The 24,234-nt window shown below is 35.8% G+C and overlaps 3 protein-coding genes across 3 annotated transcripts; 1 reads left to right on the top strand and 2 right to left on the bottom strand.

Moving 5' to 3' along the window:
* Nucleotides 1-7,492: 7,492 nt before the first annotated feature.
* LOC125079838 (olfactory receptor 4P4-like) lies at nt 7,493-8,431 on the top strand. Its single transcript, XM_047693567.1, has one exon. The coding sequence runs from the start codon at nt 7,493-7,495 to the stop codon at nt 8,429-8,431; it is 939 nt and encodes a 312-aa protein (XP_047549523.1).
* Nucleotides 8,432-12,497: 4,066 nt separating this feature from the next.
* LOC125078560 (olfactory receptor 4P4-like) lies at nt 12,498-13,440 on the bottom strand. The gene is given in 2 exon segments (XM_047691448.1): nt 12,498-13,262; nt 13,264-13,440. Coding segments are annotated over 2 exon segments (942 nt in total).
* Nucleotides 13,441-23,003: 9,563 nt separating this feature from the next.
* On the bottom strand, nt 23,004-23,933 carry LOC125079837 (olfactory receptor 4P4-like). Its single transcript, XM_047693566.1, has one exon. It carries the CDS (start codon nt 23,931-23,933, stop codon nt 23,004-23,006), a length of 930 nt encoding a protein of 309 aa, XP_047549522.1.
* Nucleotides 23,934-24,234: the final 301 nt, after the last annotated feature.

The raw sequence follows: 24,234 nt of genomic DNA, 5'->3' as shown, positions 1-24,234 counted from the left end.
ATTTTTACCATTTTTTTTCCATTTCATAGAATTACAATCTACCCCATTTTATAGATGAATAAAGCTATCTCACAGAATATTCGTGTCTTTCTCACTAAATTAATAGCAAAAAAATTTATCTTTAATTTTCTGTTCAGGGGATGCTTCACCAAATCATAGCAGCCATTGGTTGATTTTAAAAAACTCACATAGAGATAAACTTGTTTCTAGCCTGAAAGCATAATATTGTAATTTTATAAGATACATTATTTACTTCTGGAGCATATAAACATATGTAAAAAGCTCACCAGGAAAATTTCAGCCTGAAGGGAAGAGACCATAAACTAAGTTGGGAAACAATGAAGGAGTTTTAACACTACAACACCTGGTAGTTAGGGCATTGAGATAAACTTAAGAGAAGGGAAAATTTAGTGCTACAATCAAGGAACTGAGGAAATGAAGTCTGGAATAATGTAATTGTAGTGTAAGTTGACCAGGCTCTGAATCAGATCTCTCCAACACTATTTTGAAAACAGAAAAAGAGGAAAAGTGAAAACAAATGTTACTTAAAAATTGATGAGGGAGCAGGAGGCTGGCTGAGGACAAAGCCAAAAGCTGGCACCTTGCACCCCCTCTCTACCCGCTCCCCTCAGTAATGTGTGTGACATTCCTCAGGCACCCCTGACTGCCATAAGTGAGAAAAAAATAGTTAACTTGCAGAAATCACAATCCTACAAGACAGGAGTCTCCCTGTGTTTACAAATGTCCTAGAGATCTACAAACAAAGAAGTTACCTTATCAATAGCACAATTTCCAGAGGCAAATAACTCAGTTCCTCAAGCCCTAAATAAAGTTAAATTTCTTCTAAACCCAAATCTCACTAACAAAGACGCTTGATAGCAGAAATGTGAATGGTTTGCCCAAAGACAACATTGATCAAGCAGCAAGGCCTCTGGTATCCTGGCTGTTTTTTGTAGGCCTTGTAGGCCCTCTTTAGCATATGAAAGTTCCATTGAAACCTCCCTTCCCCTCCCCTTCCCCCAACCGCAAGGTACAGAACTTGTCATCCCTCACAACCCGGGGCAGCAACTCTTCCTGCCCAAGGGTCCTGTCCTCGTGCTTTAATAAACCACCATTTTGCACCAAAGATGTCTCAAGAATTCTTTCTTGGTCATCGGCTCCGGACCTCAGCCCACCGAACCTCACCTAGGTTCTAGAACTTCATCAAAATGAACAAATTGTACTCATTTCTCTTTCATAAAGGATAAGGTATTGAAATTCAAAGCTTTCCCAATTATTTTGTATTCAGAATACAGTGAGCTAGAATTGATGAAACTTAATTTACTGAGAAAAGTAGACACAGAGGAGAGTAGGGAGTAAAGAGTTCAATGAAGAAAGCAGATATTGGCATAGAGCGCGGGGAGTTATACACAGTGAATCATGGAAACGACATAAAAAACTAATCATAAAAAAAAAACTAATGATGTGTTGTATGGTGAATAACATAATAAAAAAAAAAATTTTAAGATGAAAATAGAACAAAATGGTAAAGGTAAGGTACTTGTAAGAGAACTTCAATATTGAAGAGTTTTAAAATACTTTACTATAATTAAAATACCTTTATTACTTTAGGCCATAGGAAAGTCTCCCAGAAACAGTAGAAGAGTTGGTGCTTGAAACCAGACATTCTGGGTTTACAGGCCCCCACACCTCCCAACACACCTATTGCCTAGGTAGGGTACATAATAATTAATATTTCTAATAAAGAAATTGAGATATACTATAAGAATTATAAGTCTTCCAGTTATTACATTCAGAAAACAAAGGACATTTCCACTAAAGATAACTTAAGTTGAAATGAGGAATAATACCTGAAAATTAAAAATCTGAGCATGCAGATGTCTTGAAATATTGCTGAAATTTGGGAAAAAAACTGTAAAAATAGATGCATTCATAGACATTTGCTATTTAAATCAATTTCAATAATAAGTAAAAAGATCTAACAAGATTTCAGGCACACAATAAAGACAAAGTACACTTTTTAAAAGTTCCTTAAATCATGTAATTGCAGTTTTAGAATGAATCTAAAGACAAGATTTTTTAGGTAGAAAAATGGTGAGAAAATACAAGTGTCTTGTAGAATTACTTAAACATTAATTTAAGAGATAAGCAAATAGCATTATCTGTATAATATAAAATAGTCAGAGACTTACTATTTAATAAAGTTTCCATAAATTAAAAGAAAAAATACTAACAGCACCCTGCTCTTTGCTTTTGAATATGCTGTTTATAATCATACGTTTGATTTTTTTTTGTTTATTATATGCCCCCTCCTTTAGTCTCTAGCCTTACTGAAGGCAAAGACTGTCTTTTCACCACCATATGCATTCTCTACACTAAACTTTTCCAACTGACAATTTTTGTTTTATTTTTTTAAAGATTTATTAATTGGGTGCCTGGGTGGCTCAGTTGGTTAAGCTCAGGTCATGATCCCGGGGTCCTGGGATGATTCTGCCTCAGGCTCCCTACTTGTTGGGGAGTCTGCTTCTCCCTCCACCTCTCCCCTTGTTCATGATCTCACTCTCTCATGTTCTCTCTCTTTCTTTCAAATAAATTAATTAAATCTTCAAACATTTATTTATTTATTTGAGAGAAAGATGGAGAGTAGGGGAGGAACAGAGGAAGACAGAGTCCCAAGCAGACTCCACACAGATCAGGAAGCCCCACTCAGGGGTCAGTCCCATAACCCTGAGACCACAACCTTAGCAGAAACCAAGAACCAATGGAGGCTCAACTGACTGCACCATCCAGGCACCGCAACTGACCCTTTTCAGAAGGTGAAAGTAAATATTTTTTAAAGGAAGGAATTGACACCATTTTATTTATTGCAATCTTTTTCTGCATGAACATTATGCACAATGTTTTCTTATAGTCCTTTCTCCCGTGTCGAATCTCAGTGCTTTAGATACTGATGCATTAGGGAAATATAATTATAGACTTTGGCATTGCTGTTAGGGAGAAATTTATTTATTTTTTTTATTTTTTATTTTTTTAAATTTTATTTATTTATTTGACAGACAGAGATCACAAGCAGGCAGAGAGGCAGACAGAGAGAGAGGAGGAAGCAGGTTCCCTGCTGAGCAGAGAGCCCGACGTGGGACTCAATCCCAGGACCCTGAGATCATGACCTGAGCCGAAAGCAGTGGCTTAACCCACTGAGCCACCCAGGCGCCCCTGTTAGGGAGAAATTTAAGTGATAGCTCATATCTGTGGCAAAAAGTATACTGATGGGGAATTTCTAAACCCTCAGAGATATGAGAGCTATTCTATATAACAGGTTTTCTCAGAATTTGCTCTAAATACCAATTTGATATCAGAAAGTATGTATATACAATATATATAAGAATACATCAATATATATAAACATCAAAAATAAATATATAAATACAAAAGTATATATAATTTTTCAAAAGAAATGAATGTCAGAGAGACAATTCTTTTTTTGAAATGGAAAAATAATATGCTAAATATCTCAAATTTGGTTCAGTTTACCAAATATATCTCCATTAATGGTATATCACAGTTCCTTCATAAGACTTTATACAAATTGCTATTTATTATTCTACAGCAATGCTAATTTTTCTTTTATTCTGACTTTATCTTATGTGTGAAGCCTCAGCTTACAAGAAATCTGTTTGCTGAGTTCAGCAGCTGGTAAGTTAAATCTAGTTCATAAATATACCAGTTATTTAACTTCAAAAGAATACTTGAATCTTTCTGATTATGATTATTACATAATGTTTTTAAGAGACCTTTGGATGGAAAAGCTTCTGCTTTTCTTCCATCTATAACAAACTGTAGCTACAGTGGACCTCAGATTTTTGTGTTGGATGTTCAAGTCATCAGTACCATTTTCTCAAGTGCTATCAAAATATTACTAGATTTATTTGTTTTGTCTTATTTAGAATGTCATAAATGTAGCCATAACATTAGCCATCGTATTCCATGATCGAAGACAGTTGAATATGAGGGACCTACTGGCTCAGCAGGTCACTGGACAGTTTCAGTGAAGGGGGTGAATCTAAAATGATTGAACAGCAAAATACCAGTATGATCCCAAGACTGAAGAAACAAACTATATGGAAAAATTTTCAGTCAACCTACTCAAATATATCTACTCAAATGTATCTATGAGGTATGTCTCTTTCTTTCTAGGTTTAATATAGAGAACTTTTTTTAGGAGAAAGAGGGATATGAACATCCCACTAATGTAGAGAGGGTTAATGAATCCAAAGCAAAGAAAACAAAATCACTAAATGACTGTCATAAGCAACACATTGACCTTCAGCTTTGTGGGTTGAAAGTCAGCTGACAAGAAATGAAATATTTTGTTTAAATGAGAGAATGTAAATCCTGATGTGAGAGACCTAGCCCTCAGGTAAGAAAGAACCAATTGTTCATGGCAGGGAAACTATGCGGTCTCATCTACTTACCTGCCTTTACTCATGTTGAAATATTATGTTTTTAATAAGCTATTCAAAATTTTAATAAGAACAATGATATGACATATTATTCTTAATTTATATTTATGTCCACTGTTATGGCAAAATGTATAGTATTAATGCTAAAATATTTTTTATTTTTTTATTATTTTAGTTATTTATCTGACACAGAGATGAGAGAGAGAGAGAGGGAGAGAGAGAGATATCACGAGTAGGCAGAGAGGCAGGCAAGAGAGAGAGGGGAAAACAGGCTCCCTGCTGAGCAGAGAGCCCCATGCAGGGCTCGATCCCAGGACCCTGAGATCATGACCCGAGCCACTTGATATGATATTAATTCACTGAGCCACCCAGGTGCCCTAAAAATATTTATTGAGTATCTAATTTTTATATAACATGTTCTGTACTTAGTTTTTATATAAATAAAGTCACTAAATCCTTATAATAAACCTCAGGAGTTATCATATTATTCATTTTATAAATGAAAATGAGGTTATATATTTTTCCCCAAGATTTTCCCATGAATTTTAGAGCCAAGTTCCTATCTCATTTAATGTAGCTCCAGAGCTTAACTTCTTTTTTTTTTTTTTTTTTAAAGATTTTATTTATTTGTCGGAGAGAGAGGAGAGCGAGCGAGCACAGGCAGACAGAATGGCAGGCAGAGGCAGAGGGAGAAGCAGGCTGCCCGCCAAGCAAGGAGCCCGATGTGGGACTCGATCCCAGGACGCTGGGATCATGACCTGAGCCGAAGGCAGCTGCTTAACCAACTGAGCCACCCAGGCATCCCCAGAGCTTAACTTCTTAATTACTAGGATCTCCTACCACTTGAATATCTTGAATATCTCCTGCATTTATGACACCATAGGAAGTTCCAATGAGGAAACAGGACCAACTAGTAGTTTTTGAACATTGAGCTTCGTATGCATTATTTTATTTGAGTTTCACAGTAATTCTGTAAGTTAGCCACTGCAATGTTCACTTTACAAAAGAAGGAAGGAATAGTTCAAGGAAGTTAGAATCTTGCATTTAAGTATCAGGGCTATTTTTAGAACTAGGTTCAATCTCCAAAGTTTCTATTATTTTCAATATTGTGAAGAGAGGGATAGTTAAGGTACAATTTCTGATCTGATCTACTTACATTTTCTCTAAGGCTTTTTTTTTTTTTTTAAGATTTTATTTATTTATGTGACAGACAGAGATCACAAGTAGGCAGAAAGGCAGGCAGAGAGAGAGAGGAGGAAGCAGGCTCCCTGCCGAGCAGAGACCCGATGTGGGGCTCAATCCCAGGACCCTGGGATTATGACCTGAGCTGAAGGCAGACACTCAACCAATGGAGACATTCAGGCATCCCAAAATAATTTGAGCTCTTATGTGTTTGTCCAACATTTCGAGATCTATGAAATTATTGACATAGAAAATTGAAATATTCCTTTTGTTTAGCAAATTTGAACAGATTTCACAGGTTTATCAGTCATTCAACTAAAAGAAACCTGATAAGAATCAATGCACTTTTGTTTCTCAATAAATTCTCACTTAAGGATAATTTTCAGTGTGACCTCCTGGTGTTAGTTTCCTATAAAAATCTAAATGGGCTTCCAGACTCTAGTGGATGTAATTCTTCAGTATATCAAACTGCATTTAAAGGATAAATGGATGGTCATATTTACAAAGATACCTCCAAATGAATTTAAATCATAAGCATTAATAACGTAAAATACATGTTTATTTATAAAATATACCTTTTCTAAAAATGGATAGAAGTTCATGGTAACTATATGTTGGCTAGTTGAATTTAAAGAAAAAAAAAAAAGGTTTGGACAATTAAAAAAAAAAGAGTGTAAATCCAAATTTAAATCTCCATAGTGTAATTGTCATGAAATAGCTGTTGTTAACAATTTACTTAACTATTTAAATAAATTTCCCTTGGATATAACATAACTAGATATAAACTGAAGAACTTTTTCACTTTGGATATATACTTATAAAGAAGCAACACTGACTTCTAACTGACAATTCTAAAGTTAAAAAAATAAATAAAAAAATATTTTTCAACTATATGCCTCTTACTTAGCATTAAGTTTAATTTCACTTGTAGTGGAATACATCCAATTTTATATAAGAGCAGAAAGCATCAATGATTTATACATGTTTTAATTCATTTGAAAATTACTGAACCAAGAATAAAACTTTAAAACTAATGTTGATTTTCCTATAATCTTTCAAGAGACAGAAATAGGAAAAGCAGAACTGTAGATACATTATGCTACAAATAACTCTTAAGTAATATTAAAGTTTCATGGAGTAATTTCTGTAATTATTTCCTCTTACATCCAAGAATATTACAAGTCAATTTAGGAAAATAATTTCCGCTTTGGTTCTATCATGAATTACCTGATTAATGATTATTTCTAATATTGTGTTACTCCTTCAATCCTATAACATGCACTTTACTTTCTAGTTTTTTCTTTAGATAATACTTGTTTAACATTGACTATATGACTATAACATTGACTATATAAATCACTCACATGCCCTCCAACATTTTTGTGATCTCATTAGAAACCATCTGTTCAGGTAATTCTATGGCTACATCCAGTTTATACCCTAAGATGGCATATTATGTTTCCTTAACAATAATTCAATTCATAGTTAACATTATTTGCACTAATATGTGTACTTTGAACTTAGTATTTGAACAAATAGTTAACACTATAAAATATCTTTCTTGCTCTTAATGAGCATAATTTCCTTCTTCCTCACACAAGAATTTAAATTACACAAAAGCTAAGACTTTGTTTAATTCATCATTATATCCGAAGTTCTTGGAAGGGTATTGGCACTACTATATATGTAAAAGGATTTTACTAAATGAATGATTTCAATGGATCTTAAAATGGCTAAGGTCTTAAAACATGCATTAGATCATGTTAATTAAATATTAGATTTTCATTTTCTCATCAATGATTTCCTTCATTATTTTTGTCATTTCAGATACCTTTCGGGAACATCAGATCATGGAAAATAGGAATCATGTTACTGAGTTTATTCTCTTGGGACTTTCTAAGAATAAGAAAATCCAAATTCTCTGCTTTCTATTTTTCTTACTCTGTTACCTGGCTATCTGGTTGGGGAATTTGATTATTATGACTTCCATCACATGCAGTCAGCTAATTAATCAGCCCATGTATTTCTTCCTTAATTACCTTGCCCTCTCAGGCCTCCTTTACACCTCCACTGTGACACCCAAACTCATGACAGACTTACTGACAGAGAAGAAGGTCATTTCCTATAAAAACTGCATGACACAGCTGTTTACCACACACTTCTTTGGAGGAGTCGAGGTCTTCATCATCACAGGAATGGCCTATGACCGCTACGTGGCCGTCTGCAAGCCACTCCATTATGCCATCCTGATGAACAGGCAAAAGTGTAATTCAATTCTCAGGGCATCCTGTGCAGGGGGCTTTCTGCATTCCCTTGGATTGTTTCTTCATACAATTTTTTTACCGTTCTGTGGCCCCAATGAAATAGATCACTATTTTTGCGATGTATACCCTTTGTTGAAACTGGCCTGCACTGATACACACAAAATCGGTTTCTTAGTCATTGCCAATTCAGGCCTGATGGGACTGGTGATCTTCATGGTTTTGATGGCCTCCTACTTTATGATATTATATAATGTGAGAGCATATTCTGCCAAGAACCGCCACAAAGCACTTTCCACTTGCAGCTCCCACATCACGGTTGTGATCCTGTTTTTTGCACCTGTCATCTTTGTTTACATTAGACCTGCCACAACTTTACCAGAAGATAAAGTGTTTACACTCTTCTACACAATCATTGTCCCCATGCTCAATCCTCTTATCTACACACTTAGAAACACAGAAATGAAAAATGCCATAAAGAAAGTTTGGTGCACTGGAAGGTTTTGGAAAGGAATTCCAATGATTTGAAGGCTATTCTTTGGATGTGTATGGGTGTCATCACACATTCCCTTTTTTTGATTCCTTGCTGGTGGAAAAATTAGTCAGAATATGTAAAGGCCAACCCTTAAACATCAACGTCCAATCAGTGGGTTCCCCCTTCATATTTCTTTGCTGATGGGCTTCACTTGTTTTCATCCTTCACTAAGGTTTAAGTTCCATGAAAGTAGGGGTCATGTCATAGTTTCTTCACTGCTAATTCCCTAGTAGCCAGAAAAGTGTATAGCACATATTTGATGCTCAAATAAATATTTATTGAATGAATCTATAAATATCTTGTCACATAGCTCGGTTTCTCATTCCTGAGAACAAGAACTTCATGAAGGAATCACCTTCATGGTTTAATGATTCACTTGGACATTAGACACCACCATTGTCCTGATAAGTATCCTTCTTCATATATTTCTCTATTTCTATATATTTTGGCTCCATAGAGCCAAGAAGGGATTCCACTCTGGATCCAATCAGACAAGACTTCTCAAAAAGTGTATGGGTAGCAAAGATGAGTAGGCTGAAATCATGCTGTTTTAACTGGTTTGGCATTCAATATATATGATCAAGGAGTAAACCACAGCTACCTGTCCGTGGAAAGTTAAAAAATATAACCTTCAAAATTAAGGATTTTTTCAAAGTAAAAGATTTTTTATTTACTATCTAATTTCTATTTTAAAATAATCTGAAAATAATACCTGACATGAACTATAGAACAGATTTTTGGGGGTAGATAGATGATGATGATGATAGATAATAGATAGATAATAGAAAGAGAGATAGATGAGAGAGTGAGTACATGAGAGGAGGGGGAGAGGGAATGGGACATGTAAGTAGCTCTCTGATGGAATTTAATAGAAAGAAGTACATCTTTGGAGAAGTTGGATTCACTCACCCAACTGTGGGTTTGGATGGATTTTTTTGTTTGTTTGTTTTAAAGCAGACATTTCTCAGTTGTATCTAGTCTGAAAAGCTCATCTGACTCCATCTTCTACTCTTTCTTTTATATATGTTACTATCAAGAGTGAAATCTTTGATCTGTTTTTTTTAACTTTATTTTATTTTTCCAGTGTTCCAAGATTCACTGTTTATGCATCACACCCAGTGCTCCATGCAGTATGTGCCCTCCTTAATACCCACCACCAGGCTCAAAGACTTCTTTCTTGCTGGAAAGCTTGAAAAAACAAAACAAGATGAAACAAACAAACAAACAAAAAAAACCTTTGACATTTGTTATCAGTTTAAAAATTCTCTTTCTTCACAGAACTACTTAATTCCCCTTGTAGGTTCTGGTTTGATATTTAGAGACATTAACCTCTGAATTTCAGTTTACTCATCTGTAAAATAAAGCAGATAATTAGATCATTAACTCAAAATTATAGTTTCGGAGTTTGCTTTTTTTTTTTTTTAAGAAAAAAATCCTCACAAATACCTTGAATTGATTGAAATCATGTTTTATTATAACGTTATTTAAACATGTATGAAATAAAATCTTTAAAAAAAAAAATGGGACACCTGGGTGGCTCAGTTGGTTAAGCATCTACCTTCAGCTCAGATCACAATCCCAGAGTCCTGGGATTGAGTCCCACATTGGGGTTCCTTGCTCAGCAGGGAGTCTGCTTCTTCCTCTGCCTGCCACTCCCCCTGTTTGTGCTCTCTCTCTCTGTCAAATAAATAAAATCTTTAAAAAAAAAAATACGAATTGACATAAGTCACAAAAATTTTACACTTATCATTCTAAACTAAAAATGTCAAGTATAAAATGAAATATTTATGTTAAAATTTTAATTTGAATGTTTCACAGAAATTAATGTACAGATGCTAAGCATGATAACAAAAATAAAAATTTATTCTGAGCAGTTTCCTTTCTTAGAACAATACCCATTTCCTTTAATTTTTTTTTTCATTTCCTTTCATTTTTACAATTACCTTATGAGGTAGTTTCTATTACCTGCAATGTACAGAGGGAGAAAAAGAGGAGGAAATTGTATTTACCTTTCCAGGATCCCTCAAGTAGGAAGATTTTTTTTCATCTACCTGCTTAATTATCAGCTGTTATCAACATCATGATTTTTTTGAGCATTAGGAGAAATCCTTTGAATCTTAATTGTCATCTCTATTATTAGTTTATTTTGCAATACCAGTTATATATAATCAAAATCATTTCATTAGGCAATAAATTTAAGAGTTTAACCCAAAATCAAGTTTTAAAAATAAAGCATTTGCTAATTTTCTCACTGTTTCAAGAGTTACCTTTAGGGACACCTGGGTGGCTCAGTGGGTTAAAGCCTCTGCCTTCGGCTCAGGTCATGATCCCAGAGTCCTGGGATCCAGCCCGGCAATTGACAATCGGGCTCTACGCTCAGCAGAGAGCCTGCTTCCCTTGCTCTCTCTCTGCCTGCCTCTCTGCCTACTTGTGATCTCTCTCTCTCTGTCAAATAAATAAATAAAATCTTAAAAAAAAAAAAGAGTTACCTTTAATGAACTGGTGTGAACTGACAATAATGATTACACTAAAGATTCAGTTAGGTTATCAGCTGCTCTAGTAATAATTCTCTTGAATTTTTAATACATTTATGAACACGCCCCTTATAAAGACAATTCTCCAATCATATTTTCTATTTGAACTTCTTTAAAACTTTTCTTTACACACTGTGCCATGACCTTTTTCTGCTGCTCCATTTACATATTCCTTCACATATTGGGTCTAGGTTCATTTCCCCCCATAACCTGTGCAATATAACACCTTGTTCTATTCCATCATATTCATTTCATGACGTCCAACGAGCCCACTGTCACTGACTTTACCTATTTGAAAAACTTTTTCAATTCTACAGGCATCTATAGATACCCAGATGTACAGATATATAGACATTCTCTAGAAATTGGAAATTTATAGTTTTCATTTTGATGGCAATGGGAAAAATAAATTTAAACATATTTTAGGGCAAGTAGTTTCAATACTGGCACTTCCATTTTCTCTTTACAATTGCATTGGCTAGGGGCACCTGGGTGGCTCAGTGGGTTAAGCCGCTGCCTTCGGCTCAGGTCATGATCTCAGGGTCCTGGAATCGAGCCCCGCATTGGGTTCTCTGCTCAGCAGGGAGCCTGCTTCCTCCTCTCTCTTTACCTGCCTCTCTGCCTGCTTGTGATCGCTCTCTGTCAAATAAATAAATAAAATCTTTAAAAAAAAAAAAAAAACAATTGCATTGGCTAAAAGTATAATAAATGGAGATCCTGTAATTTAATTGCCACTAACCTTTTTACTAGGCCATCCACGCTTCTCAGACATTTAAGAGTAACCAAACTTCCTACTCTTCAGACACCGTATCATCTTAAGTCTGTTGTGTCAGTACAATTGTCAGTAGACCTCATTTTACACTCAGACAAGGTTCGGTTTGGAGAATGAATTATATGGATATCCTCTTTATTACCAATATAACTTTTTCATTACTATTTTATAGCAAATATTTCTATAATTTTTGAAATGCTGTGATTTTGAAATGACTATGTAAGTTATTTTAGAAAAACCCTTCTCACTTTTATAAAGCCGTTATTTCATACAGTATTTTTTAATGCTAAGACCTTATTTAAATAATTTTTGCTTTTTAAATTGTTGCAGTGAATATGGAAACTCATGAACTGAGTGAAAAACATGAATCTGAGTTTCTGACGCTCCTTTCTGGAAGAAAGCACCAAGGACACTCTATGCCTAGGATGATTAACACTAATGCAGTTATGTACATATGAAGATTCATTCGTGAATCTGAAGCATAGGAAGATTAAAGGGGGACCTCTAGTTAGTAACTTAAAAATAAAATCCAAAGGAAAAAAATGTATCAAAAGAAACGTAACAGAACTTCAACAAGAAAATGATAACTTAGATTACTAGGGAGAAATGTGAGTAAGAAACAAATCAATAAATAAAGAAGAAAATACTTCAAGATAAATTATCATATTAATGCAGTGACACCAGTTGCTATGCTTATTTTTCTTACAGCAAAGTTCATGGTTTTTCAAGTACAGTAACTATCATTTAAGTAGGCTATATAATGATTTGCCTTCCACTCAAACACAGTTTCTGGCACCACACTTTCCTCAAGGTATTCTTCATCTCTGTGTTTCTGAATGTGTAGATCAGAGGGTTGAACATGGGCACAATGATGGTGTAGAAAAGAGCAAACACTTTGTCTTCCGGAAAAGTCATAGCCGGTCGAATGTAAATGAAGAGAACGGGCACAAAGAACAGAAGCACGACTGTGACGTGGGAAGTGCAGGTGGAAAGAGCTTTGGAGCGGCTCTCTGCAGGGTAAGCCCTAAGGGTGTATAATATCAGTAAATAAGACAGCACCGAGACCACAAATGTCACCAAACCCATCATGCCTGAATTGGCAACCACGAGGATCCCAACTCTATAGGTATCTGTGCAGGCCAGTTTCAGCAAAGGGTACACATCACAAAAGTAGTGATCTATTTCATTGGGGCCACAGAAAGGTAAATTGATGGTAAGGAGACATTGGATGAAAGAATGCAGAAATGCCCCAGTACAGCTAGCAATGACGATGGCATAACACCTCCGCCTGTTCATGATGGCGGCATAGTGCAGGGGCTTGCAGATGGCTACGTAGCGGTCATAGGCCATCCCTGTGAGGATGAAGACTTCAATCCCCCCAAAGAAGTGCATGACAAAAAGCTGTATCATACACCTGGTGTAAGAAATCATGTTACTTTCTGCCAGCAAGTCGGTAACTAGCTTGGGTGCCACCGTTGAGGTATAACACAGATCTGAGAGGGCAAGTTTATTGAGGAAAGAAATACATGGGTTGGTCAATGAGCTGACTGCATGTGATCGAAATCATTATGAGCAAGTTTCCCATCCAAATACCTATGTAACAAAATAAGAAGAGTAGAAAGCACAAGTGTCTAATCTTCTTATTCTGGGAAAGTCCCAAAAGAACAAATTCAGTGATGTTGTTAATATTTTCCATGGTCTAATGCAGTTAAGTCTCAAAGGTTTGCCTGGGTGGGGGGAAAAAATGACAAGTCAGTGTGAGAAATACTGAACAAAGTATAGTGTGAATTAGAGAGAGCGTTGTAAAAAAATAAACTCATCTATTTAATTGGCTTCCTATGGTATATTTTAATTCTAAGCTTTGTATGGACAAATTACCATACAGTATAACAGATCAGGCTATTTTGTAGAGTGAAATAGAATACTATTAATAGTCATACTTCCTCGGGATCCTAAACAAAGATGTGCAGTCATCTTATGTAAGCGTCGCAAAGGAGAGCTTAGGGAGGAGGCACTTATTTTCCTGGAGTAGTTCACCTGCTTGATAGGTTGAAATAGCCAGACTTGGGCGCCTGGGTGGCTCAGTCTTTAAGCATCTGACTTTGGCTCAGGTCATGATCCCATGGTCCTGAGATCAAGTCCTGCATCCGACTCCCTGCTCAGTGGGAAGCCTACTTCTCCCTCTCCCACGCCCCCTGCTTGTGTTCCCTCTCTTGCTATCTCGCTCTCTGTCAAAAATAAAAATAAAAAAAAAAAAATAGCCAGACTTAAATCCAGGTAAGTGAGAGGAACTGTGAAATTGCAAGGTACCATCTTGTGTTTATTTAACATTCCATTTTTTGTTGTTGTTGAATCACTAAATTCTATACCTAAAACTAATATTACACTATATATTAACTATCTAGAATTAAAAAAAAAAAACTTGGAAAAATAGATAAATAAAATTCAGTTTTATGGTGGAATTTGCATTTTTAAAATATTGCATAAAAATCTTATTGTCTTCATTATTGAATTGTTTACACACAAGGTGAGTAACCCATTTATCCCACTCTAGTCCTGACCCCTGCTTGAAACCACTTAATATTTACCAACATTAAAGAGGGCAATAATGAAAATATGATAGCAGCTCAAGCTTAAGTGTCCGTGACATTTCTATTGACTTAAATAGATGTATGTGTTTAATTAATTTAATTAATTAAATAATTAATATTGAGAGTTAAAGACTTTCTGCAGGACTAAGCTAGAGCAATACATAAAGTGACAAATGGCACATACTTGAGACACACTGGATTTCAATCACTGCTTTTTAAATAAATAAAAAAATACAAGTAGCAAAATTTCATTAATTAACAAGCAGGATAGTTTGGAACTCTTTTTGTCTCTTGCTCTTTCTCTCATGTTAACTAGATCCCATATTGGCAAGATAGGCAAATATTTCAATGACTTCCCTTATTTCCCTCAGCTGAATATTCTTCTTAATAATTCTCCAAAGTATCATCAGACACCCAAAGAATTCATAATCATGCTATTTAAATTAGAACATTTCCAAACCTTCACATTATTTACAATGTCTCCTTTGTTAATATTAAAGTTACTGAATTTGAGATTTACAAGATCCTGATTTCATGTCTGTGTGATTTAACGAGAGACCTTTTCAGAAGCTACAAGGACTAATTCCGCTGTTAAGGATGGCACGTATTGCATGGAGCACTGGGTGTGGTGCGTAAACAATGAACCTTGGAACACTGAAAAAATAAAATAAAATCAAGATGTTAAAAAAAATAAAATTCTAGCACAAGGCAAATTCATGAGCTATAACTATAGTCGGGTTCCTTTACTTCCTCCCAGCCCCTTCTTTCCCTATTCTGGTAACTAAAATAACACTTACCTTGATAAGCACTGAAAAATATTGAATAAATAAATTTAAAAAGCTACCCCTTTTTGTCTACCTCCAGGAAGACTTCTTTTTGGCTCTTTAAACCTATGGAAATCTTTCTCATTTAAACCTCCCTGAAATACGTCCATTTATTTCATTATTACCATTTAAATTTGAGCACCTAGGAAATTAGTTTTCATTTAATTTGTTCAAGGCAGCTCATCAGACAGTGGTTACGCCTTATATTCTTCTTTCCCTTAATGATTTGGTATTATAGTAAGTAGATAAACTTTGTATTCACACAAAAGACCAGGATAGCGATGGGGCCTTATAGTCTGGAGTAAGGTAATTAATTTGTCTGACAATCACTTTCTTCTATTTTAACATGGGCATTCCTAATATTGATATTCCATAGTTGTATGTGTCAAATAATATGGTGCAAAGTGTACAATAGGTCTTTTTCACATTGTTTTTCCTCATATCATTATGTGTAAATTAGGTACCCCATATATAAAATAGAAAATAAGCAAAAGTACACTAAAATGTTAATAAATAAAAATGCAGGCTATTAAATTTATATCAAATAGGCTGCTATTATCAGCAGTCTTGCACAGACATGAAAGAAATAATGATAATATCTAATACTATTTAGTGCTCACCATCCTCTGCAGACAGTTCTAAATCTTCTATACGTATTAAACTGTGAATCCTAAAGGGCCCAATGATTCTTTTATTATCTCTATTTTGCAAAAAGGAAACCAAGTCACTTTACAATTTGGATAAAACACTGATGTTCTAAACACTAATTTTAGGCCTATTTTAATTATTTTTTATTAAATGATACTGATAATTTGGTTGGCAAGTCCAGATTATTCTTAGAATTATTCTAGGGGCATATTACCTTTTTTTGTTTTTTCTTTCTGTAAACAAGTGGCCTCTCCCCAAGTCAAGGTCCAGCTAAATCTTTGCCGACAGCTTCAGAGTTTTCTCCCAGCACCGGTACCCAGGCTTGACTGAACTAATTCTATTTCCTTTCTGTCTTATTGTTTACCCTTTTATCCTTCTTCCTTATCAGATTTGCCCCACACTGATGTGCAGGATCCTCTGGTTGATGTTTTCCAAAATCACAACACATCATACTCTTAATTAATTATTGACTGTACTTACAGGGTAGCAAAGGAAGTAGAGAAGGGATGTGTCTCTAGTGCATTCCTTTCATTATATTTAATTTGTACCTCTTTCCTCTTTATTTTTCTTTCTCCTGCTTAAAATTCAAGTTGCTCACTTGATTTATCTACCAATTCTTTTTCAGATACACCCCGTATAGGCCATGAATAATATTACTGTTTCCTTCGTGAATTTCCCAAAATCATGCCAAAAAAGGGTCTACTTCACTTTGACATCTGCTGAGGGACATAATATTAATCAGTCATTGAATTGTACTAATGTAATGGAAAGTTATGTTATAAAATATTTGCAAAATTTGAAGAAGGAAATGCACCTATAAAATCAATATACTTATAGATAAAAATTTAATTTATATATATATATATATATATATGCTTTTTAAAATTTGAAAGTCATGTTTGTTTACTATATGTTGGTTGGATTTTTACTTACCAGGTGATTATCTCATTAGATAAATTTTCTTATCTCTGAGTAAAAGGTGGAATCTGGTGTTTTCAATACAGTCAAAATAAATGATTAATTTTGTTGCTGACAATTAATGAATTTCACCATGAACGTAGCCCATGTAAGTCCTGGTTCTGGGACTTCCCTATTTCCCTTACAAAGAGAAGCATTCTCTCCTGATTTTTGAAGCTAAAGGGAAATAAAATCATCATTGGAATTTATTTTGAAAAATGCTTTTGTTTGTTTTCTATCCCAAAGTTGTGTAGTCATTGGTTTTAGTGTTGGAAATATATACAAGTTTTCTGTTTAATTTCCAAGTGTCATTTAAAGTAGATTACCTGGGAGAATATAACCCCAAACCTCCCTCTCACTCTTTCTATGGGATGAGACATTTCCCAAAAGAAAAGTTGGCCAATGTACAGCTGAATAAGGCTTAGTTCCTTTCCAGTCTTAAAAAAGTAGCTATGCCATGGTTAATAACTTTTTATACCCTGAGGAGTTGGAGCACAAACTAAGAGTTCACTTTTCTTCATTATTGATAGGCGATAAATCATGTGCTTCCTGTTGAAACAGATTCTGAGGGACAGTAGGAAACAATGTCTCAGTAGAGGTTAAACTAGAAAATGCCAAAGATACTTAAGGCCCCGTTTTGAAGTCTGCTTTAGCACAGAATACATTAATTGAACAGTGTGTGGCAAACTTCTGTGTGTGACTTCATACCCCAATGGCCCTACTTCTTCCTCCAGCTCCCACATTGGCAACTGGTTTCACAGACTTAATGCTGAGAGCTGGTGTAAATTTATACACTTCCTCCTACAAATACCACAATGAGGATTTTGTTCAAAAAAATGAAGAAAGGGGCACCTGGGTGGCTCAGTGGGTTAAAGCCTCTGCCTTCAGCTCAGGTCATGATCCCAGGGTCCTGGGATTGAGCCCTGCATTGGGGGGTCTCTGCTCAGCAGGGAGCCTGCTTCCTCCTCGGTCTCTGCCTGCCTCTCTGCCTACTTGTGATCTCTCTGTCAAATTAATAAATAAAAATCTTTAAAAAAAAGAAGAAAATGTTCCCCTAAAAGAAATAAGATGTTTTTGTCATCCAGGCAATCCAATTCCAAAGAGATATACAGTGGAACACATGGTTAAAATAGCTAGAAAGGGGCGTAAAACTGAGTGAACCTTGCATAGCAAATGATAATACCATTGACCCTTGAACAGCATGGGCCTGAACTGTGAGTTGTGTTACATATGGAGTTTTTTCAATAAATACAGTACAGTACTATATTTTATCTTATGAGTTTCCTACTAATTAGTTTATTTTCTTATAAAAATACAGTATATGACTCATATATCATGTACAACATACAATGTGTTAATCAACCATTCATGTTATTGGTAAGGCTTCCAGTCTACAGTAGATGATTAGTAGTTAAGTTTGGGGCAGGGCTCAAAAGTTATACATGCCCCTAATCCCCACGTTGTTCAAGGGTCAACTGTAGGTTATGAAAGGTAAAACTGAGAGACTTTCTGATATGGGTGAATATGAACAAAGACTTGAGGCAGACTGAGAATGTCTAAAAATGATGCATTGGTTATGATCAGGACTAGATAAGGAGAGTATGCTGACTCATTTGGGAGAGAAGTGAGGAATTTGGTTGTTATGAGGGCAAATAACATTGAAAACCATAGAGCTGGTTATTCCTCTCTGTAGGGGAAAAAAAAAATTGTTAAGTGGAAAAACATATAAGTTTGTAATTTGAGAGAAAACTCTTATAATGCTTGTCTATGAAAATGTTGACCTTGTGTTTGAAAGAACATTTTTCCTATTTTCCACACAAAAATTTTACTGATTTTCCACAAACAACATTGATGCATTGGGATTTCCAATGACTGTGGGGTTTGAATGGTACGTGGGCAAGACACAGCTATAAGGACTGTAAAGTGGCCTGCCTTCTGTTGGTGGTGTCGGTAGGCTAACATAAAGAATAAGGTAGTTACTACTTGGTCTACACAACTTCAGGCAGACCATCAAGATGAGAGCTTTTTTGTTGCAGTTTGGTCTCCAGAAGCCAAAACACAGACCCTGATGAAAATGAAGTCATGGGTTTGATCATAGGCATGGGAGGGCTGTAAAGGGAACAGAAAATGCAGCCTCTGTGGTCTGTTATTTCAACAACAGAACCACAAAAAGAAAAAAACAGTGAAACAAATCCAAGATGATGAGGTTTGGGGTTGAATCTGAAAATTTTGAGAAGCCAAGTGCCCTGAAGCCTCTGCACAAACAGAATCCCCTTCCTCCATATTTCTAGAGGAGAACAGATTCTCATGGCCTGGGGATGATATAATAACATCACCTGAGTTATTTCCTTGCAAAACCATGCTTATTTTATTAAGGTATGATAGGCTCAAGAAATTTTGATAAAATTCCTATGAAATCATCTCCTTCCTCTCAGTCAACTCCTGTTGCTTTATAGGAAGTTGGCCAAAGAGGAAATATATGATTGTATCTGTTTATATTTAGTTCTTTCTGACACCAACTGAAATGGAATGTTGTAGCATTAAAGCCCCAAATACAAAAGCACTAAAAAAGATGGGGTTAAGAAAAATCTTGTTAACAAATCCTCAACCAGTGCATTTGATTGTCTGCTTTGTACAGACCAACAGATAACTAGAGGCCTAGATCTATTCCAATTCATGACAGTTGCTAAAGGTTTTACTTGTGTTTCGGGACTTCGTGTGGGTAGAAAGTGTGACTATATGGGTAGATTCAGGGACAAAATGTAAGTCATACGAATGCACACTACATGTTGTACACTGTGGAGGAAATTCTCAGTGGTGGTAGATGAGATGATATGTTTCATGGATCTCAGCCATCCTCTTTTCCCAGCTACCCAAGTTCTAACTCATTGGTCTAGGGCTAAAGGAGCCATGGATGGGGCACCTGGGTGGCTCAGGAAGTTAAGTATCTGACTCTTGGTTTCAGCTGAGGTCATGATCTCAGGATTGTGACGTCAAACCTGGCATTTGGATCTACTGTCTGTGTGGAGTCTGCTTGAAAATCTCTTGCCCTCTCCCCCAATCCTCCCCTGCCTACTCTAAAATAAATTAATAAATAATCTTTAAAAAAATAAAACATAAATCAAGTGGTCAATGTGGTTTAAGAAGTAATCCCTATGAAGGCTATTGCTAGGGCTGAACAATATGAAATTTACCTCTAAAATTTCATCTGGCTTCTGTGACTACTGAGTACCAAATGTTTGTAGTTATTATGACTGCAAGAGATAACCCTAAATTTTGTGCATAAAACAACTAGTTTACTGTGCATTTGGGCTCTGTGCATCAGAAATTTAGACATAGTGAGGATGGCTTGTCTATGCCACATGATGTCTGAGTTCTCAACTGAAAAAACACAAGGACTGGGAATGCCCACTAGCTAGCAACTGAAATTATCTGGGATCATCTTGACTTACATGTGTGACAGTTGCCACTGGTTGTGGGCCCAGACATCAGATGAACTGTTTGCCATAAAATTCTATATCTGGCCTCTGCATATGGTCCCTCCATATGGACCAGTTAGGAAATATTGCTGTGGCCATGATTGGTCACTTTCTGTCACTCCAACATTGAACCTCAACATATACACTCCTCAGGGAGTCCACTTACTCCTATGGTAGCAAGTTGATTACACTGGAAACCTTTTATCATGGAGGAAACCAAATTTGTCTTTACAGAAATAGACACTTATTCTGGATATAGATTTGTCTTTCCTGTTTATAATACTTGTGCCAGCAGCACAAAGCATTGACTTATGGAATGCCTTATTCACCATCATACTATTTCACTTAGGATTGATTCTGATCCAGTAATGTATTTCTTCCAGTAAAGAAGCTTGGTAGTGGACATACACGCTAAAATTCATTGATCCTACCACATACTCTGTTCTAGGCTGAATTGAGTTCCTGAAAATTCATATATTGGATACCTAGATCCAAGTAACTCAGAAGGTGACTATTTAGAGATAGGGCCATTAAAGGGGTAATTAAGTTAAAATGAGGCCTTTAGAGTAGGCCCCAATCCAATGGGGTAGGCATCCTTATAAGAGAAAATTTGGACACACAGAAAAATCATCAGGAATTTGTTTTCACAGAGAAGACCATGTGAGGACATATGGAGAAGGCAGCCTTCAGTTAAGCCAAGGAGACAGACCTTTGAAGAAACTAAACCTGTCAGTTCTTTGACCATGGTCTTTCAGACCCCAGAAAGTGACATAAAATATATTTTTTGTTGTTTAAGCCACCCTATGTATGGTATTATTTTATGGTAGCCTTAGTGAACTCATTCATACCCCATTTATCTTAGGTAACTGATTAGATACAATGAAGAAATGGCTTACTGAACAGACTGCCAATTGAGAAATAGCACCCTGAAAAGCTTGAGTTATATTTTCAAGGTTGTGTTGACCAACAGGTGAGTATATTTCTCCCATAGCCATCATAAAGAGTTATAGATCTTATGGAATTGAAGGATGTATATGCAAGTACCTCCTTTATAATTATACTAAAGTCCTTTATAGTTCTGCTTCCTGTACTAACAGTTTTCAGCTCATCTGGCTTTTAGGTTTTAGTTATAGAAGTTATGGTTTCATGAGGGTTCACAACAATTATTTTATTGAACTGGAAATTGAAGTTGTCACCTGGACACTGTTTGGTGTCTTCATGTTTTTACTAAACCAAAAGATAAAAAGGGGCTGGAGGAATTGGTATTGATGATAAGATAATATCTGTTTGTTTGACACAATGGGACATGAATGATCACTATTTGGAACCCAGCCCATCTCTTAAAATTTCTATAACTAATATTAAATGTTAATTAAAAACAAAAAAAAAGAAAAAAATACCCGACAGGACCATTAAAGATTCAGAATGTCAAAAATGAAAATTTGGTACACATTAGTAGATAATGAACCTCAATAAGGTTAACCTTAAATCAAAGGGAAGAGTGAGTAGGCAGTGCAAGAAAGTAATGTGTAAACATTACCTAAAATCTCATGACCAATTATAGAAACAAGGACCCTTTAGAAATGTAAAAGTATATTGAGTAATTTTATAGTCTGTTCTTAATTTTATATATTTTTCAGGAATGATTATATCCTTAAGTAGAAGAGAAACTAAGATAAAATTAACTTTGTCCAAATGTTGAGGATATTATCCTTCCTCTCTGGAAGGGAAACAGTGAGACTAGGTTCAAATATCATATAGAAGAGTGATTATGAATGCTGAATAGCTCACGTACCTATTACTCTCAGCTCAGAAAACCTACTTTATTTGCTCTCCTCTGAGATGCTGGAAATAAAATCTACCTACATTTCTTTTTTTTTTCTTTTTTTATTTAATTTCTTTTCAGCATAACAGTATTCATTGTTTTTGCACCACACCCAGTGCTCCATGCAATAGGTGCCCTCCTTAATACCCAGCACCTGGCTCTCCCAACCTCCCACCCCCCTCCCCTTCCAAACCCTCAGGTTGTTTTTCAGAGTCCATAGCCTCTCATGGTTCACCTCCCCTTCCAATTTCCCTCAACTTCCTTCTCCTCTCCATCTCCCCATGTCCTCCATGTTATTTGTTATGCTCCACAAATAAGTGAAACCATATGATAATTGACTCTCTCTGCTTGACTCATTTCACTCAGCATAATCTCTTCCAGTGCCGTCCATGTTGCTGCAAAAGTTGGGTATTTCTAATCATATGATTTCCTATCATTTCTATCAACTGGAGTGCATACTGTAGTGAAAATAGAAGTCAAGAGGAGGAGAAAGAAGACTTCATTACATGTTCAACATAAAGTATCAAATTGAGGATTAATTGAGACTAGTATTTGAGGAGATTAGAAACAAAATGAAATGAAAAAATAAGAGAAAATTGTCCAATCATCAATAATATTATAATAGCTGTTTATGGTGACAGATGATAATTAGACTTATTGTGAAGATAATTTCAAAGTGTATAAAATATTGAATTACTGTGATGTATACCTGAAGTGGACAGGATGTTGTATGTCAATAATAATTTAATAAAAAAGAAGAAAAAAACACCTTTAAAAAATAATAAATTTATCCAGTCAGGAGAGTTCTGAGGAAATGCTAAAGATTCTGATCTCCAATCTGTGGTTGGCTTTCGCAGTCATGATGTCATTTCTTCTTAATTCTAAGACCCAAGATAGAACCCTAAAATGAAATTCTAGAATGCTCGTAATACAAGTTACTTCCCTTCCCAAAACAAATGATGATACCACATTTTCTTCATGGCATTCTTCATCTCCATGTTTCTCAGTGTGTAGATCAGAGGGTTGAACATGGGGGCAATAATGGTGTAGAAAAGAGCAAACACTTTGTCTTCTGGGAAAGTTGTCGTGGGCCGAATGTAAATGAAGAGAACAGGCACAAAGAACAGAACCACAACTGTGACATGGGAACTGCAAGTGGAAAGAGCTTTGGAGCGGCTCTCTGCAGGGTAAGCCCTAAGGGTGTATAATATCAGAAAATAGGACACCATCAAAATCACAAAAGTCATCAGAGCTATCAGTCCTGAGTTCACAACGACCAAGAGACCAATTCTGTATGTGTCCGTGCAGGCCAGCTTCAGTAAAGGATACACGTCACAGAAGTAGTGATCTATCTCATTGGGGCCACAGAAGGGTAGGAAGATGGTGAGAAGGAACTGACTTGCAGAGTGGATTAAGGCCCCAGTACAGCAGGCTGTGATGATTGTGTGACACTTCTCTCTGCTCATGATGACGGTGTAGTGCAGGGGTTTGCAGATGGCCACGTAGCGGTCATAGGCCATCCCTGTGAGGATGAAGATCTCCACCCCTCCAAGAAAGTGCAGGATAAAAAGCTGTGTCATGCAGTTACTGTAGGAAATGGTCTTCCTTTCTGCCAGTAAATCAGCCATTAGCTTAGGTGTCACTGTTGAGGTGTAGCAAAGGTCAGAGAGTGAGAGGCAATTAAGGAAGAAATACATGGGTTGGTTCATTAGTGGACTGCACATGACAGAAATTATTATGAGCAAGTTTCCCACCCAAATAGCAATGTAGCAAAATAAAAATAATACAAAGCAGAGGATTTCAATGTTCTTGTTTTGAGAGAGTCCCAAGAGAATAAACACAGTGACGTTATTCTTATTTTCCATGATCCAGTGCTGTAAAAATGCTTAACAATTCCCTGAAAAGACATAATGCACAAGTTAGTGCCAGACATGTGCATGGAGAATATAGATGATGACCCTGACATCATAAAGCTCTAATTAATGGATATGACAGCAGCATTTTAGAAAATAAAATCTGATATTTAATAAGTTTTTCTGATTAGTCTCGTGATGATTTCTCATAAGTCAGTTTTTAGAACATTATGTTCAATCTTGACATGGTTTATGAATGAATTCAATCAATAAATTAAAAAAAATTATTAGTTGACAAATGTTTTTCAATTCT

Source organism: Lutra lutra, chromosome 10 (assembly GCF_902655055.1).
Source record: "Lutra lutra chromosome 10, mLutLut1.2, whole genome shotgun sequence".
NCBI lineage: Eukaryota > Metazoa > Chordata > Mammalia > Carnivora > Mustelidae > Lutra > Lutra lutra.
This window is presented reverse-complemented; position numbering and strand designations above follow the sequence as displayed.

Bases quoted from the DNA above. Each gene is read 5' to 3' on its own strand.
- LOC125079838 (XM_047693567.1), top strand. From the start codon at position 7,493: ATGGAAAATAGGAATCATGTTACTGAGTTTATTCTCTTGGGACTTTCT.
- LOC125079837 (XM_047693566.1), bottom strand. From the start codon at position 23,933: ATGGAAAATAAGAATAACGTCACTGTGTTTATTCTCTTGGGACTCTCT.